The 19714-nt window shown below is 40.6% G+C and overlaps 2 protein-coding genes across 3 annotated transcripts in view; both read left to right on the top strand.

Annotated features, from left to right (window-relative positions):
* LOC106067795 (uncharacterized) overlaps positions 1 to 19714 on the top strand; it is a 262134-nt gene that overhangs the window by 207530 nt on the left and 34890 nt on the right. The gene's annotated exons all lie outside the window — the stretch shown is intronic.
* LOC129927312 (integumentary mucin C.1-like) lies at positions 11131 to 13118 on the top strand. The gene is made up of 3 exons (XM_056035776.1): positions 11131 to 11230; positions 11373 to 11563; positions 11790 to 13118. Exons 1-3 carry the CDS (start codon positions 11131 to 11133, stop codon positions 13116 to 13118), a joined length of 1620 nt encoding a protein of 539 aa, XP_055891751.1.

Below are 19714 nucleotides of genomic sequence, written 5' to 3'. Positions count from 1 at the left end.
AAAACCGCTTGACCAATCTTGATAAAACTAGGCAGGAATGTTCCTTGGGTACCAACTTAAACCTTAGTGTATGTATTGTAGCCCTAAAACAAACTTAAGACACTCAAAAAAAAATAAAGTTGTCCGACTCTATTACAGCTATAGTATTTTATGGATCTAGGTCATGTCTACAATGTTGACATGAGAAAAGATAGAAAGGATTTAGACCTAGATCTAATTTTAAGAAATACACTTTACGCACATAGTTTTTTACTTTGACACATGAAAATACAAAAGAAGATCCATTGATTTCATTATATAATTAAATTAACCTTCAATTTTGTGTTTCAAAAGCATTTTTTACATAAATTAGTTCCTGATATCTGTGACTACAGATTTCCTGACGAACATTCTTTCATTAGTCAATACCGTAATGAATCGCGTACTAAAAATTAATTCGTTTAATTGTTTACTTTATAATCCCATCCCTAGATCTAAAACTCTAATTCAACTCTAAGATGATAAAACTTCTCTTCGCACAGATAGTTTTATACTTAAACACATAAATATATTAATTAAAGTCCATTCATTTCATATTTTGATTAAATAAACATTCAAATTTGGTTTTCTAAAACTACATACGTCTACGAAAGCTGCGAAGCCGAGTTAAAGGCCTAGATCTATATTCATTCATGAATCGCGTACTAAAAATGATTTCGTTTAATTGTTCACTTTATAATCCCATTCATTTAACAAAGCTATCGCTCTTTTCGTTTTTAATAGATATGAATGTATCGGCTTCGGGTAATCCCATTTTCGCAAACCTAATTTTATTTTCGTAGCGAAAGAGAAAAAACTTGAAAGGATCATTTGTTAAGTTTAACATACATCTAAATCCAATCCACTAGATTAGTAAACACAAACTTAGGCCCGCAGGCCGTGGGTAATGTCTGGCGAACATCCTTTCATTAGACATTACCAAATGGTTACACATTAACAGTGATTAAAACATCTCTCTACTGAGTCTATTCCTAGGCCTAGATCTAAAACTCTTATTGAACTCTAAGATGATAAAACTTCTTTTCGCAAAGATAGTTTTATGCTTTAACACATAAACATACTAATTATTGTCCATTCATTTCATATTTTAATCAAATTAGCATTAAAATTTGTTTTTCTAAAGCATTTTTAATACATTCGTTCGCTGTTCGCTAAATAAAGTTGCGTAGCTGTGTTGAGATAGGCCTATATTCATTCATGAAAAAAGGTCACGCATGCGCAACACAGAATGAACTCTATACTAGCCTCTAGATTAGTGTAGATTTAGATCTATGTCTACCTAAAGATCTACTTTGTACTGTAACACATGAACATACAAAATTAAGTCTAATCGTCTCAAATTTTAATCAAATATATGTAGGCCTACAAGCAAATGTTTTAATTTGAACAAATGGATTTAAGCCTATTAGATATTCTGATTTGATAGCTTCATGCACACTATTTTTACATTGACACATTCGCTTTACTTATTACATTATTATTTCGTTTAATTGTTTACAAAACACTCTCAGTGACTATATCGACAGTAATGCGCAAATAAAGACCCGCGGGTCGCGGGTAACATATGTCTAGTATGAGAATAAAATAAGACTGTTTCTCAATCTTCGGCGAAAAAAAAATAGGAAAAAAAAAAAACAGTCATGTTGAGGCCTTTCTCTTGCACGCTTGGGGGTCTGGTAAGTTTCTTCAGTGGGGTTCGGGGCGCAGCCCCGACACCCAAAAGCGCTTTCTTGCATTTTTCACTGCAGAAACGCATTCTCCTGACATCTACAGCTCATTGTTTATCAGTGGGGTTCGGAGCGAAGCCCGACGCAAAAAGCGTTTTCTTGCATTTTTCACGGCAGATACGCATTCTCCTGACATCTACAGCTTATTGTTTATCAGTGGGGTTCGGGGCGAAGCCCCGACGTTTTCTTGCATTTTTCACTGCAGAAAGGCATTCTCCTGACATCTACAGCTCATTGTTTATCAGTGGGGTTCGGGGCGAAGCCCCGACGCAAAAAGCGTTTTCTTCCATTTTTCACGGCAGATACGCATTCTCCTGACATCTACAGCTTATTACTTATTAGTGGGGCTCGGGTCGAAGCCCCGACGCCAAATCGTTTCCTTTCATTTTTCACGGCTGAAACGCATTTTCCTGACATCTACAGCTCATTATTTATTAGTGGGGTTCGGGGCGAAGCCCCGATGCAAAAAGCCTTTTCTTCCATTTTTCACGGCAGATGCGCATTCTCCTGACATCTACAGCTTATTATTCATCAGTGAGGTTCGGGGCGAAGCCTCAACGCTAAAAGCGTTTTTTGGCATTCTTCACTGCAGTAACGCATTCTCCTGACCTACAGCTCATTATTCATTCTATTATAAAGGGCCTTTTGAATAATGTGGAAAAATATTCTAATATGAATTTATAGTCCCTTAATACATTGCAAATACAACCGATTTGTTCTTTGAAAAGATAAGATACCCAACATATTTAGATTAAGGCTTTGAGGATCGCCGCCGAAAAATTCGATTAATAATATTCAATAAAATGTAAGCATAAATTTTGAGTTATAGTCCTAAATTTATTTAACTAGAAAAATATGAGATAGAGTAAAGGTTGGAAAAGGTCGACTAGGAAAAGATTATCTGGCTTTTGAACTCATCTCAACCGTGACTGTTATATTGAAAAATTTCGTTTGAATTATAACTTTTCCAAAGCAAAGTCTTTCTTAAAATAGTTATGATAAATTTATGTGAAATTACACAAACTCTGTCTGGAAAGGGGAAGGGCGGTAAAATGAAAACGATTAATCCTCCCTCCTTTTTATAATTTCTGCTAATGATTGCATTTTGCATTAAAGAATAGAGATTGGGCGACTCGATATAAGAATTTACTTTTTAGCATATATAAATTATATTAGTGACAGATTTTTTTAATTTTGTAATTTCTTACTATAATACAAAAAGAAAAAGTATTGGTTTGTCCGATGGGGGGGGGGGGAAGGTGATTGCATGTATCGCACTTCCACCTGTTTATATTATATAGATATTCGACTAATTTTGTTCACATACTATGATTTCTCCATAAAAGTAGGACCGCCCCCCCCCCCCACTCAAAGGGTTTAGATGGGAAGGGCAGTAGAGGTATTCGCTCCTCCACTTCCAATCGGCCAAAGATGAACGACATGATATAAAGATCTGTTAGAATACCAATAAACAGTTTTAATCATATAGATATTAAATTGATTCTGTTACCAAGCTGTGATTTCTACAAATAAATAGGACCGCCCCCCCCCCCACTCGAAAGTTTATGGTGGGGGGGGGGGGCGGATTGATGCCATCGCCCCCTCCCGACCCTACCAAATCGGCCAAAATACTAGAAAGGGGGGGGCGAAATAATCTAAAAATAGGTTGAAATATAAATAATTAGTATATATTATTAATGTTACGAATCTCACTATCCAGGCTCTCTGCAAACTGCACCATACACCACCAACTTAAAGAACTTGACAACTCAGGGCTCCAAAGTAACGTAACACTTTAATAGTTGAATAAATAATAGCCAATACTGTACAATTGGCAACACGTACACTGTACAAATATCTCTCCGATAACACCGTTCCGCCGTATCAACTCTTGCACTGGCCTCTCCGTCTCGTTCCGGGCTTGCACTGGGTTCAACAGTTCAGGACTGACTTCACACACTAGGCTCGTTGTGTCGGACTCGATCGCAGACCAAGATCAAGACGCCAGTCGTCTCAACTGTACTTGACAGTACTCCGCACTGAACCGTCGTAATGCTCCGTACAGAACCACACCGCTGAACTGTGCTGTAGTCGACCGGACTGTAGTGAACCGGGCGCTCAACCCCTGCCGTGAACCCGCTTTCTGAACCGTCTTGACTGCGTCGCCTCCGCTCTTATATAGGGTCCCTACTGGCCTTCTCGAACCGGACAGAACGCCGCTCGACGTTTCTAGGTGGTCAGATGACTACAACTCTCGTGAGGCTCCTGAGCTCTTGTTCACGACGGCGATCTTTCCCGAACTGTCCTGTTGACACTTGACTCGGCTGACCGTCGTTGCTCGTCACGGTTGACCGCTCGTCTAGCGCTGGCCTGGGGCGATTTGCGTCGGCTGACTACATACTCACCACTACCCCTCTCTGTGCCACCACCAAGTTTATAACATTAACATAAGTAATTAATTCGTATACAAATTGTGTGAATTCTATACTAAAATTCGTCCGATCGCCCCTACCCCCCCCCCCGGATCCACCAGTGGCATGCAATGAAAATGCTGTCATCATATCTTATTTGTGCTGTTCTATTTGTCTTTTGAGTTGGTTAATTATTCCATGAATAAAAGATTTTTTAAAAAATGTGTTACTTCTGTATGTAAGTTTAATTTAAGAGCATGCAAGTCTTATTAGTACTTTCCGAAAATTGTATTGTTTGCTAGGGTTCAAACCCAAAAATGTAAAATAACATGCCCATTATTGTATAAATATGTTGACATTATAGCTAGATGTATATATAGATCATGCACTGATTCAATTATTCATTATAATTTCCAAACAATTATGTCAAAATAATTCTATTGCTAGATCTAATTTATCAGTATGATGCTACGTAAAAGGTTATAAATCTCATACCTAAATATTTTTTTCCTGAAAAAATGGGCAGAAAAAACAAAGCATTAGTGATGAATTTGTTTCAAATACAGCATTGAAAAACAATAAAAAATTATACCTAATTAAGCCTTAATAAAATTTTATGGAAAAGCTCCAGCTAACAGATGCCTACGCCAGCTATTAGGAATTACGTGGCCAGAAAAGATAACTACTATCTATTTGTGGTAGAGAACTAGACAAGAGCCTATAGCTCAAGACATCACAAAACGAAAATGGAGCTGGATAGGACACACCCTGCGAAAACCAGCTACCAATGTTGCCCTATGCTCCCCTGGGAGTGCACAGGATTAATTTAGTAAGTCAAAATTCAATGACTGAACCATCGGATCCAGTATTTGCATGGTAATGGCATAATAATGGTAATCCCTAATGGAAACCCAATAAAATTTACATTACTAAACCATTAGGGCCAGCATCGGACCGATAATGGCACAACAAGTGTTATCTCTAATTGAACCCCAATGAAAATCTCAGTTACTAAACCATTGGGGCCAGAATCGGACCGATAATGGCACAACAAGTGTTATCCCTAAGTGAACCCCAATGAAAATCTCAGTTACTTAACCATTGGGGCCAGCATCGGACCTATAATGGCACAATAAGTGTTATCCCTAATTGAACCCCAATGAAAATCTCAGTTACTAAACCATTAGGGCCAGCATCTGAACGATAATGGCACAATAAGGGTGGAGGAAAAAGTATGTACAAGGAGCGAAAAGAACACAGAAGAGAGGGGGCGGGATAGGTGTCACAGGTAATGACAAATCCGAAGGAAACGATCGCCAGGCGCATAACGCCAACGACCAGTGCTCGGTGCTGGTCCTGTTTCCACTTGTTTGACTTAACCTGCGTCAAGGGGACATGTGTCACACAAATCACACCTACCCAATTTCTCAAACTATATCTTTTAAAGGTATATTCGCTTGTTCGGATATTAAACTGATGTCAATTAAAAAAAAAAATCTTTTGGAAAGAAATCAAGAATGTCATCCAGTGCGCTTAGCACAGGGGTTCTCAACCTGTGGATCGCGACCCCCTTGGGGGGGTCGATGGAGGATTTTCCAGGGGTCGCCTAAGACCATCGAAAATATGGATTGATATTGTCTACTCTTCTATTGCTGTATGTGTGGGGGGAGGGAGGGGTCGCGGCAGAGAGGGAATTGTATAAAGAGGTCGACGATCTTAAATGGTTGAGAACCGCTGGCTTAGCAGAACTCACATATATAAAGGAGAGGGGATAGTATGTCATTACCATTCAGAAATCAGACTTATTATATATTCATAAAATAAGCAAAACCTTTTATAAAAAAAGAAAACAAAACAAAAACAAAACAATTCGCTGGATGGTGTTAGAATTCATACAATAGATACAACATTATCCTAGAGTGAAATAAACATTGTTATAAAATGTACGTGGTTATTAAATCATCGTCAAATTATATCTGGCGCCAAAATCGTCCCATGCGCCAAAACGTCTCGCGCCAAAACAACCGCGCCTCCATTACAAATATAGTGTCCATGCGTGTAGGCCATGGTATTCTAGCACCAATGTTTATTAGGTGTAGGCTACAATTTTTGAACGCACTTTCTTTGTTGCCTAGCTTTTATGCTTACGGAGGGTTTGGTTTTGTTAGGGCGATGGTTTAACGTTTCTTTCGTCTGTGTACCCCTGTTTAGGGCGAGTATTAAAGGCATCACTGTATTTCGCAGTTGTTTCGCTGCCATAGCGTATTAGACTAGACCTTTCTATTTGTCTCTGCTCATGTCTCTACAGGGAGCTAGTTATGGGATTATCAAGCTTACATTGGAGTTTGTTATCGGCAGTGGGGCCAGTGTTGTGCGTACTTATGTGTTGCGTTGTGTGATAGCAAGGTGCAGAATTATTGTTTTAATTAATATAATCACAATATTAGAATGTTTTAAACTCAATGATATTACTCCATCAGTTCGTGTCGTCATTATAACTTATATTCATATCATTAAACAATTACATTGTTATGGTTGTTAACAGCCAGTCAATGGACCTCATTCACCAACCGTAAACAAACAACATTTAGCCACGTAGTGATTTATCTCTTCTATATAATTTACGATCTCATGTTTAATTCATGATGGTTATCACGTGACAGTTTTTTTTCCATTGTTTTATCAATAAGATCACGTGACTAAATGTTGTTTGTTTACGATTGGTGAATGAGGTCCATTATTTATTGTAAGCACGAAGGTGCCTGTTGAATGTCAGGGGCACGAGCAAACGAGGTAAGGTTTTAACAAAATCCCTGACATATATATGTAAGACATATCACACTGAGTGAAGTAAATACATACCATGACCTTGCTTTATCCATTCTTTTCATGAAATAAAAAAAATATATAAAATTTTAATTATATAATTACATCCGTGTTTAATGGCTACTTTAAAGAAAGAAAAAAAAAAAGATGCTTCATCTCTCTGCTGCCTATTCCGTTTAGATCTGAACACATGGGCGTCCCGCAGGATTTTTTTTAGGGGGGGGGGCGGGGGTGCAAGCTGCCAATAATGGCCTCAGTCGTAGCACCAACTTTCTTGTTACGGAGAATAAAATTAAAGAAAAAAAAACAGGATCCCCACCCCCCTTCATCCATATACGACATTAAATGCACTGAAAAAAAGTATTCCAATATCTATAGTGTTATAAACCTGGCGGGGGGCTGGGGGGGGGGTGTAGACAGCCGACGCAAATCGCCCTAGGCCAACGCTAGACGAGCGGTCAACCTTGACGAGTTACGACGGTCAGCCAAGACAGTTCGGGAAGGATCTGTGTTAGAGCTTATGATCGTCATGAGGGATGTATTCGAGTGACCACCCAGATGGGTCGAGCGATGTTCCTCCGGTTCTAGAAGGCCAGTAGGGACCCTATATAAAGAGCGGAGGTGTCACAGTCAAGACGGTTCACTACAGTCCGGTTCAATACAGCACAGTTCAGTGTGGTTCAGCGGTGTGGTTCTGTACGGAGCATTACGACGGTTCAGTGCGGAGTACTATCAAGTACAGTCGAGAGGAACGGCGTCTTGATCTTTGATCGAGTTCGACACAACGAGCCCAGTGTGTGAAGTCAGTCCCGAACAGTTGAACCCAGTGCAAGCCCGGAACGAGACGGAAAGGCCTGTGCAAGAGTTGATACGTCGGTACGGTTGCTCACGAAGAAATATCTGTACAGCCTGTGTTACGTGTTGCCAATTGTACAGTGTTGGCTGTGATTATTGCACATTACACCTTTACGTTATTTTAGAGCCCTGAGTTGTCAAGTTCTTTAAGTTGGTGGTTTCGTGTAGTGCAGTTTGCAGAGAGCCTGGTTAGTGAGATTCGTTGCAATATATTGAAGCCAATGTTCGGATCAGGAATATATATATAAATATAGGCTCTATTGTTTCATGAAATAAAAAAATAAACTTGTGAACAAACTATTTAATCTACTTTTTGTTAAGTTTATCCGGGCTGCCCGTTCCTCCCTACAGTCAATTAAACAAAAAACTGCAACTGAAGCTGCCAAAACTGTCCATAACTTGACTAATGCTTCTCGTCGCGATGAACGCTTATCATGCACAGTGCTGACATTTTTCTTCACGTTCCAGTTCTTGCACCGTCTTAGGATGCAGACAATCACTATTGCTCGAAAAGCGAGACGTTACTATAGAAACTAACGAATCAAGATACGAAATGTAAATCCGTGTTTTTGTAATAATTTATAACTCCCAAAATCCAAACATATGGGTTTTTTTTTTTGCTCGGTGTGTCTGTTGACTGTAAATTCTAGGCAGCACCAACTGCCAGCAGTTTTGCCTTAATTGGCATGTCATCCCTGAAGTGTCCCTCGGCATGGTCAAGTTTTGATTATGTCGCCGAGATTGCAGTTCAGCAGCTTTTATGTTAAGTTGGACAGACTGCTAAAGAACAGATGAATAATTGACGACAGTGAAAATACAAATGAGAAACACGCGAGGATCAGACACTGATTACACCTGTGCAGCTTGACTGGTTTTACGCAGACGTTAAGATCCGCCAAATAGTGAAAGTTCTTCTCAAAGTTGTGGCTTTTAAAGCGTGAACGGATTCTTATTTATCACTTGATCGTGTCTCACGCAAAAGTGGTAAATTTAGTTCCAAAAGCTCTCGTTTGGGACTTTTCCAGAAGAAATAGCCTTCTTGACGACACTGACAACAGCATCACGTATGCCTGAAATGTCATTGATTGATTGGTTAATTGATAAGAATGTTAACGTTTTCTCTCCTAACTGAAGATACCAGCCTTAGAATGTGGTAGATGATTACGGAGAGAAAGAGTTAAGTCTGTGGGACGTGAAACAGACAAAGTCTGCTTTTGGATATTTCCCCACGAATCCTTGCCTGAACACAGTTCTGAATGCTAGCTTTCACGGGCAGCCATCGTAGCCATCGCAGCCTTTGCCAAGTTGTTTGTCAATGTCTAGACTGTACATAATGTATTCTTTGACAATGAGATTAGACACAGACAGTGTATCTCTCTGAACAACAGGAACAAAGCAACTGAAGTCTTCTCCAATCCAATCGCCATCAAATGCAAGTGCAACTAAGTGCAAACCTATAATAAAGCGTCCATGGTCGGCCATCAACTCCTGTTTATTCTATTTTATTACAATAAAAGCGTATCCTTACATCTGTACGTCAGTGGAATCACTACTTGTTAAATGTCTACTTAGTAGAAGTTAATAGATTTGAAGGTGTATGAAATTGACAAAAAATTTGAGTACTCAGAATTGGGAGTGGTGCTTAGGCTAGTCTGTTACAACAATAATGTATCCTTACACATGTACTTCGGTGGAAGCACTACTTCTTCACTTGCTACTATAGGATAATTGATTTGATGGTGCAAACAAGTGTCTAGAATTAGGCTACTCAGAATCCAGGGGGGGGGTGCAAGTGCATCACCTTGCACCCCCCTAGCGGCGCCCATGTCAGGAATGAACATGTAGAGAAGCGAGTGGAAAATTTCTTTTGACCCTATCTTTTTGCTTTAAGGGTTTTAGGTCAACTGCTGGTTTTGGTTTTACATCTAACGGCGCATGCGCGGACTTGACAGACAGAAGGATTAAGTTGATGCTTTTTTTTTTTCTTTTTTTTAATATTTGAATTGTTTTGCATCTCGTTATTTCATTGGTATATTTACATAAAGAATGCGGCCATTTTCCGTTTGGCGCGCTTTGCTGCGGAGCTGAGACTGATCCGTATCCTCTGTCAATAGGCGTATTATTACCATCTGTCTCCACATGGTTCAATCTAGTTTTGGCCTTCCCAATAGTCAACATCGATGATCAGTGCTATAACTTCCGAATATCAGAAATGGGCGACAGGTTTTATGTGTGCCTATCTGGAGTTATCTCATATAATACAGACGTTACTTCAAAAAAGAAGATGATTACGTCCTACGCGTCATGCATTTAGTCATGCATATTAACCAATGACTTAAATTCTGCCAAGTCACTGGTTTTCCTGGCTAGCTCAGGCAACCCATTCCATGCTCTAATAGCACAAGGGAAGAAGGAGTATTTGTACAAATTTGTCCTAGCATATGGGGCGAGGAATGTGCCTTTATCTTTGTGTCTTTCAGAGTATTTTATTAAATTTTGTTTTTGTATTTGAAGATTATGGTTCAGTGTTTTATGTATTATTGCTACTTTACTTTTGAGCCTTCTGTCCTGAAGGCTTTCTAAATTTAGTGATTTTACTAAAGGTGTTACTCTAGTCAAATGTGAATATTCGTTTGTTATGAATCGCACTGCTCTATTTTGTGTCTGTTCTAGTTTCTTAATGTTTTCTTGAGTTGAGGGGTCCCAAACAGTGGATGCATATTCTATTATTGGCCTAACCAAGGTTAAATAACATTTTAGTTTTATTTTCTTATTTGATTTATAGAAATTTCTTTTAATAAATCCTAATGCTTTGTTTGATTTTTTTGTAGCTTCATCAATATGTGGATTCCATGACAGTTTTTCATTTATTATAACACCTAGGTATTTTGCGTTTTTAGTCTGTGTTACTGGTTTGCCATGAATAAGATAAGTGGAATTAATTTGTTTTAGTTTTTTTGTTACTCTTAACAACTGACATTTTTCTGGGTGGAAAGACATGCTCCAATTCGATTCCCATTTCTGTAATTCATCTAATTCTCTTTGTAAAATATCTGCGTCTTGTGTTGTTTTTATTGTTCTATATATTATGCAATCGTCTGCAAATGATCTGACTTTTGTTCCTGAAGTAATGCAATTTGGTAAATCATTTATGTAAATTAAAAATAGTAGTGGACCCAAGACTGTTCCTTGAGGTACACCTGAGTTTACCTGAGTTGACGGTAATTGCTGATATTCGGGATTCGTTCCTCTTTCATCTTGTGTAGGGCAATATGACCGTGCAAGCCCAATCGATTGAGGATAATGTAAAGAATCTAAACTCAAGGAGGGATCAAGTAAAGAGGGGTGGTGTCCCTTTTTGTAAACAGAGCTGTAAGATGATTACAATAAACATAAATATCCGTCTTTTACACCAGCTCCTTTAGCTTTGGCCTACAGGGTTCTATGTTGCCACCTCGGTCTTCACATTCCCACAGGGTTCTCTGTTGCCTCCTAAGTCTTCCCATTCCTACAGGGTTCTCTGTTGCTGCCTCAGTCTTCACATTCCTACAGGGTTCTCTGTTGCCTCCTAAGTCTTCACATTCCTACAAGGTTCTCTGTTGCCACCTCGGTCTTCACATTCCTACAGGGTTCTCTGTTGCTGCCTCAGTCTTCACATTACCACAGGGTTCTCTGTTGCTGCCTCAGTCTTCACATTACTACAGGGTTGCCTATACTTACAGTGTTCAATTTCTTGCCACTAACAATTTCCATGTCGCTTTTAATTCTCAAACTCAGCTTTACATTTCTAAGTTTTTGCGCTTGTTTTTGTTTTGTTTTTATTGGCAAGCTTCGGTTAAATCCAGATCTGTTTTTTTTTTCATTTGAGCTCTGTTTTATGGTTTTGTTTACCCGACAAAAAATCGCGGAAAAACTAGCGCCGACACAATAGCGCGAAATTCCCAGACGAAATAGCGCAAGGCAAAGTATCGAGTACTCATTTCTAATATGTGTAATAAGTACTAGATTTGATTACAGTGAAGATCTTTCTACCACCATTACCACTACTAACATTACCACTTCTAGAAATATTTTCACTTTCACCACTACTACCATCAACATTACAACGAATACTATCATTACCATTACCACTACCACAACTACTATCATTACCATTACCACTACCACCACCACTACCACTACCACTACCACCACTACCACCATCACTACCACCACTACCATTACTACCACCACCACTTCTACCACTACCACCACTACCACTACCATTACTACCACCACCACTACCACTACCACCACTACCATTGCTACCCCTACCACCACTACTACCACAACCATTTCTACCATTGCCACTACCATTACTACCACTAAAACTTCTACCACTACCACCACTACCACTACTACCACTACCATTACTACCACTACCAACACTACCATTACTACCACTACCATTACTACTAACACTACCATTACTACCACTACCATTACTACCACTACCATTACTACCGCCACTACCACCACTACCATTAACAACACTACCATTACCACCACTACCATTACTACCATTACCACCACCACTACCATTACTACCGCTACCACTACTACCACCACTACCATCACTACCACTACCATTACTACCACTAAAACTTCTACCACTACCACCACTACCACCACTACCATTACTACCACTACCATTACTACTACCACTACCATTACTACCACTACCATTACTACCACTACCATTACTACCGCCACTACCACCACTACCATTAACAACACTGCCATTACCACCACTACCATTACTACCATTACCACCACCACTACCATTACTACCACTACCATTACTACCACCACTACCATCACTACCACTACCATTACTACCACTACCACTACTACCATCATTACCATTACTACCACTACCACCACTACCATTACTACCACTACCACCACAACCACCACTACCATTACTATCACTACCACCACCACCACTAATATTACTACCACTACCATCACTACTGCCACTACCACTACTATTACTACTAGTACTACTACAAAAACTAACTTATCATTTGAACATAGAAATACTTGCTTACCGTGCCACGCATCAGCCTTTAAAAAATGTTCCAATTTGTATAACTCATATTTTAGCTCAAGATATCTTTTGTCATTGAGAATCACAGAGGCATACTCTTTCTCCAAATTTCTCTCCGCCAATAGCTCTTCCACTAAGTTCCTTTCTACCAGCTTGAAATCAGAAGAATAACACCCATCGGTCGAACTGACTATGTAAATATATAAAGGTAAACACTAGTATTATACTACTGTTAAAAAACTGTTACTTTGCTTACTTCTATAGACTATGTATTCAAAGTCATGACTACACAATGGTAAGTTCTATGACTAAACTGTAACTTGTCATTACCTTGTTGATGTCTAAGGGCTGAGCCGAAGGCTCTTCGAGTCCTAAGTTTGAAAAAAAACCCTGCTTGGACGCCAAACAGTAAAAAAAAAAAAAACCTGTGTGAACACACAGTTCTGTTTGGGAGAGAGCATTGCTATTGACCGATGCATTTGACCCCCAACACGTGGGCTAGATACACGGCCGAAGGCCGAGAATGCACCGGGATCTTCTGCCATTTTCCTTCAATGTACCAAGCTAACTGTGTAGGACCCGCCATTTATGTAACGATCCCTTTGAGGAACAGCGCATGGATTGGTGACAGGTTTGTGGGGACTTTATTACAACCCCGCCCCGCCCGTGCAATGGGTGGACTCTCGTCTACCCGTGGGCATCCCCACGGGAGTCTTGTGTTGCTACCCATTTAGCCTAGCCACTTCCTCTAATGGCCGTTTCCACGCGAGCGCCACGATGAGGCAGGGCAACGTGCTCGCGCTTGTTATTACCTGACTTGCGCCAAGAACAACTAAGCCATTTCATTTTAACGATCGCTAGTAGCTAATAGCAGAGGAGAAATAAATTATTTATTTGCCAATTCGTCCGCTTACATCCACACTGATATCATCACATCTAGATGTCATCTACGAATTCGCACAGTTGAACGTGAGTGATTCACGCACAGAACACGAAACATCCATTTGAAAATGTGTGTGTGAGAGAGAGATTGTGTGTGTGTGGGTGTGGAGAAAATTTTATACAGATTGGAATCTAAAGAAAGCGGTTAAACATAGTGTGTAGCATTTATAACTGTTTTACTATAAGTAAGCCTCTGTTTTGAAATCAACAATTGAAAATAAAAAAGAAATTTGTTTCATGGAATATATTGGCAGATTGAATGTGTGAGAATCTGTGTACGAAACTGGGATCAAATTTTGCAAAATTATTCATTTAACCAGACAAGACATGAATCAGATAAATGGGAGTATTTACCGATTCCTTCCCTTGGAAAAACTTTTTTTTTTTAAAGTATTATTTTTTTCTATTGCTTGTTTTCTATTCAAACTTCCGCGGGACGGCCGTTTTATTAGAAAATATTGTGCGTATAAAGAGGAGGTGCGTAATGGTTTTGGTAGTTGGAAAGCTACCACTGAAAGGCCGAAGAAGTGTTTATGCATATTCCATTATAGGGGGTTGCTGGCCGTTCCACTTATACTTCAGTATTCACAGATATGGCTAAATTAATTGCCTTAAGTCCCCTTAAATAATGGTCAATGCTATTTCTTTCTCACGCATTTCTCCGATCAAGTTGATACTTTAAGCAACTATTTATTGTTCCTAACAAAACACGAATCACTATAACAAAAATACACAATTAGTTAATTAATTATTTTGTTTGATATCGAATAAGGGAAATAACTTATACATTGGTAGATGCAGTTTTAAGGACGGAGTTGTTCCGTTTAGACACGCTTTGATTTTTTTTTTTTAAAGGATTTTTTAAATTCTGCTAGTTTTTTTTTTTTTTTTTCCACCTGGTCCTCCCAGTCATAAGACTAAGACTAAGAATAAGACAAATAACTGCTTTATTGATCCTTATGGAAACCTGTTATGATTACAAGGACTCTTTTCTCACATAAAGACAACACAATAGAAACATTCACATGAACGGAACACTGCCAACGCTGGGGCTAGTACAAGTTAAACACTAAAGTCTCTGATCCAATAAAAAAAAAAATAAAGCAAAACAACAGTCATAAAATTGCTACATCTTGTTTCGGGTAGTAAGGTAGCACCTCAACCCACCCCTCTCTCCCGGCTACACTCATGCGTCACCTTACTGTACAGTATTACTCATTTTTATGAAGTCTATACACGCGGGAAGGGGCTTCCAGTAGAATTCTACACTTTGCCTCAAATTATTTAAATCTTCTAGAGATAAAGCTGTTTCCCTTTTCTTTTAAGTATTGCCAACGTTTTGCGCAGATTGCATATAATATAAATCAGACTTACCCGAAAGAACGGTCAAGACAAGCGAGGGTACAACACTTTGAACTAACATATTGTAGATGTGATGTAGCTGCATTACGTTGCAAGAATCTGTGTGGTGTCAGAAGCGGGCTGTCTTTTAAGCCTCAGCTTTTGGTTTGTAATCGATTCTGGCAATCATCTTAGAGGCGTAATTACTTTGAGCGTTTTGGGAATTATACAACCAAAACAAACTAGATATATCTTTAGTCCATTGTCAGTCAAGTAGTTTGAAACTAATTCGTAAATAGAAGCGTTATATTTTTGTACAAAGCTTATTTCAACCCACTCAGGTAAAAAGTTTGTACACGTTATTTCTCCAACACCCAATCTCGGATCAAGCTGAAATTTTGCACAATCATTTCTTTTACTTCACACCACAAGAATCAATAACAAAATTAGCCAATTAATTTATAAACTATTGGTAATGAAATTTTTTGGGTTGGTACAATGTAAATAAATTGAACTTGACTAATGTGGTGGTAGAAGATGAATTAGTCCCCTTTATAGGTCTTTGCTGTAAACTGAAACAAACAATAAATAACTATATAATCTTCTCTAATAATAAGTACCTCACAAGCAGAGTGGTTAGCACGTCGAGGCGCCAGTTTTCACAGCGCGACGCCATGATGCTCTGTCATGTACTTCTGTCTCCCAGGTGGCTGAGTCTATGCTGAACGCCTTCAGAGAAGCTTTGAGGTTGCCTCTGAAGCGTTTTCTTTGTCCGCCTTGCGAGCGCTTCGCTCACTTGGCCATACAAGAGTCGTTTAGGGATGCGGCGGTCTTCCATTCTGCAGACGTGTCCTGCCCATCGCAGCTTGGACTGCATCAGGATTGTGTGGATAATTTGCAGACACGCTCTTCGTAGGACTTCAGTATTTAGTTGTTGTTTTTTTTTTTTTGCCATTTGACGTTCAGTATTTTTCTTAGACATGTCATGTGGAAGTGATTCAGTTTTTTGTGTGTATGTTTAATTAATTACTGGTAATTCATTATTTTGTTCAATAGCAAGAAGGGAAACTAATACTTCAGTTTTCACAAATATGGCTAAATTTGTTGTGTTTAGTCCCCATGAAATTGTTAATGCTATTTCTCCCTCAGGCATACTTAGATCAAGTTATATTTTAGACAAATATTAATTGTACGTAACAAAACATGAATCAGTGAACAAAAAATACTCAATTACTTAATTAATTATAAGTATTGAATTATTTTGCTTCATATCATATAAGGGAAATAACTTTGTACATGATAGGTAGATTTAAGGACGGAGTTCTTCCCCTTAGATAGCTTATTTTTTTAAAAAAGGATCTTTAAACCTTTTTTTTTTAAACTACACAATGAACCCAAAACGATACATTCTTTGTCCATCGAATTCTTGCATCTCTCACGTATACTTTTATAATCCCGAGAATTCGCTTATTACAGAAAAAGAATGCCACTGACCACTTTATTGGCATCATAGGACATGTATTCACTGCTTCACAGTGAAGAATATCTGGCACTGTCAGCACTCAGCACTGACAACATATTCGAGTCTTTCAATCTCAGGTTGACCTGATTCAAAGTTTTGTGTATTCAGTTTTTTGTACGTTGTTAAAAACTATTTATCGAAAAGTTAATTTTATTAGCAAAAGGAAAAACACTTGTATCAGAGGAAATCATCCCCTCGGGCCTCCACTTGACGGGTTCCCCAAATGAGTGTGCCAGATTAGTTTCTTATATTAAATATTTCGTCATTATCTCAGTTCATGATGTCGAATGCCAAAATGCAGGGTCCCCCAAGGAGGTCAAGCCCCCCCCCCCTCTCTAGCTACGCCAATGACTTGTATGTAAAACAGTTTAGAATTGTGTTTACATCAGGATGGCTGTATCGTCGTATGGTCTGTCATCTGTTGGTCTCGTTAGTCCTGGACTTGAGCTCTGCCCGCTCCGCTAACCTTGCCTATGCCGAAGGCCGACCCTGATGCAATTATCTTCAGATCTGAAAGAACACCCGAAACATGTATAACCAAGAAACACACACACACATGCACACACACACCACGCGCACACACACACATGCACACACACACACACCACGCACACACACACACCACGCACACACACACATGCACACACACCACGCACACATACCACGCACACACACACACCATGCACACACACACACCACGCACACAGACACACACACCACGTACACACACACCACGCACACACACACCATGAACACACACACACACACCACGCACACACACACAACGCACATGCACACAAACACACACCACGCACACACCACGCACACAAACACACACACATGCACACACACACCACGCACACACACCACGCACACACACACACACACCACACACACCACGCACACACACACCACGCACATGCACACACACACACCACACACACACCACGCACACACACATGCACACACACACCACGCACACACCATGCACATGCACACACACATGCACACACACACCACGCACACACACACCACGCGCACACACACACACATGCACACACACACACACCACGCACACACACCACACACACACCACACACACCACGCACACACACCCACCACGCACATGCACACACACACCACACACACACACCACGCACACACACACACACCACGCACACACACACACACACCACACACACACACACACCACGCACACACACACACATGCACACACACACACACCACGCACACACCACGCACATGCACACACACATGCACACACACACACCACGCACACACACACCACGCACACACACACACACACACACACACACCACGCACACACCACACACACACATGCACACACACACACCACGCGCACATGCACACACACCACGCACACACCACGCACACACACACACACATGCACACACACACCACGCACACACACACCACGCACACATCACACACACACATCACGCACACAAACACGCGCACGCAAACGCGTACACACACACCACACACCACGCACACACCACACACACACACCACGTACACACACCACGTACACACACACCACGTACACACGCACACACACACACCACACACACACCACGCACACACCACACACACACATATACCACACATACCACACACACACACACACACACACCACGCACACACGCACGCACACACCACGCGCGCACACACACACCACGCACACACCACGCACATGCACACACACATGCACACACACATGCACACACACATGCACACACACACACCACGCACACACACCACGCACACACACACACACATGCACACACACACCACGCACACACCACGCACACACACACCACGCACACACACACACATGCACACACACATGCACACACACACCACGCACACACCACGCGCACACACACACACCACGCACACACAACGCACATGCACACACACCACGCACACACACACCACGCACACACACACATGCACACACACGCACCACGCACACACCACACTCAAATGCACACACACACACCACGTACCCACACACACACATGCACACACACATTACGCACACACCACACACACATATGCACACACACACACCACGCGCACACACACACCACGCACATACACACACACATGCACACGCAAACACCACGCACACACATGCACACACACACACCACGCACACACACACCACGCACACATCACACACACACATCAAGCACACAAACACACGCACGCAAACGCGTACACACACACCACACACACCACGCACACACCACACACACACCACGTACACACACACCACGTACACACGCACACACACACCACACACACCACACACACACACCACGCACACACCACACACACACACACACACACACACCACGCACACACATGCACACACACACACAAACACAAGCACGCACGTTTGGATGGCTCTTTGTAACTGAATGCAGCTATAATGTTGCTCCAGTAACTGGCTTATTATTTAAATCACAACAAGATTCAGCACATGCCACCCAGCAAGTGTGTAGCCCTTCCTTTGTCCTGGTACTGTATTAGAACCTAAGTTTATATCAGTACATTGTGAATCAGACTTAACAATACTTGTATTTTATCGATAAGTCGTCTCCTTATTGACTACATCCGCTTCTACCAATTGTAGAGAACTGATTAAATGGATGAATAGAAATGTCTTCTTCTTTTTTTCTAGTTCACTGTATCCTAAGCGTGAGAGTAATTACATATGTACATCATGATACAGTCTGGGTTATGTTTTTTTTTCTCTATGAATCTTCTACCACTTCATCCTACCTTCATCTTCTTATTTGAAGTAACGTCTGTATTTTATAAGATAAGATCTATACACAGTGCCGGCCTAAGGTCACTGCAAACCTAGGCGGTCGCAGTGGGCGCCGCACTTTCATAGGCCACGCCCAAAATT

The sequence above is a fragment of the Biomphalaria glabrata genome, chromosome 7 (genome assembly GCF_947242115.1).
Source record: "Biomphalaria glabrata chromosome 7, xgBioGlab47.1, whole genome shotgun sequence".
Lineage (NCBI taxonomy): Eukaryota > Metazoa > Mollusca > Gastropoda > Planorbidae > Biomphalaria > Biomphalaria glabrata.
This window is presented reverse-complemented; position numbering and strand designations above follow the sequence as displayed.

Excerpts from the sequence above, each read along its gene's own strand:
- LOC129927312 (XM_056035776.1), top strand. The coding sequence starts at position 11,131 with ATGACCGTGCAAGCCCAATCGATTGAGGATAATGTAAAGAATCTAAAC. Across the intron at positions 11,231-11,372 it reads CCCTTTTTGTAAACAGAGCT|GGTTCTCTGTTGCTGCCTCA; the intron begins GTAAGATGATTA and ends CCATTCCTACAG. Across the intron at positions 11,564-11,789 it reads AGTCTTCACATTACTACAGG|CGCGAAATTCCCAGACGAAA; the intron begins GTTGCCTATACT and ends CCGACACAATAG.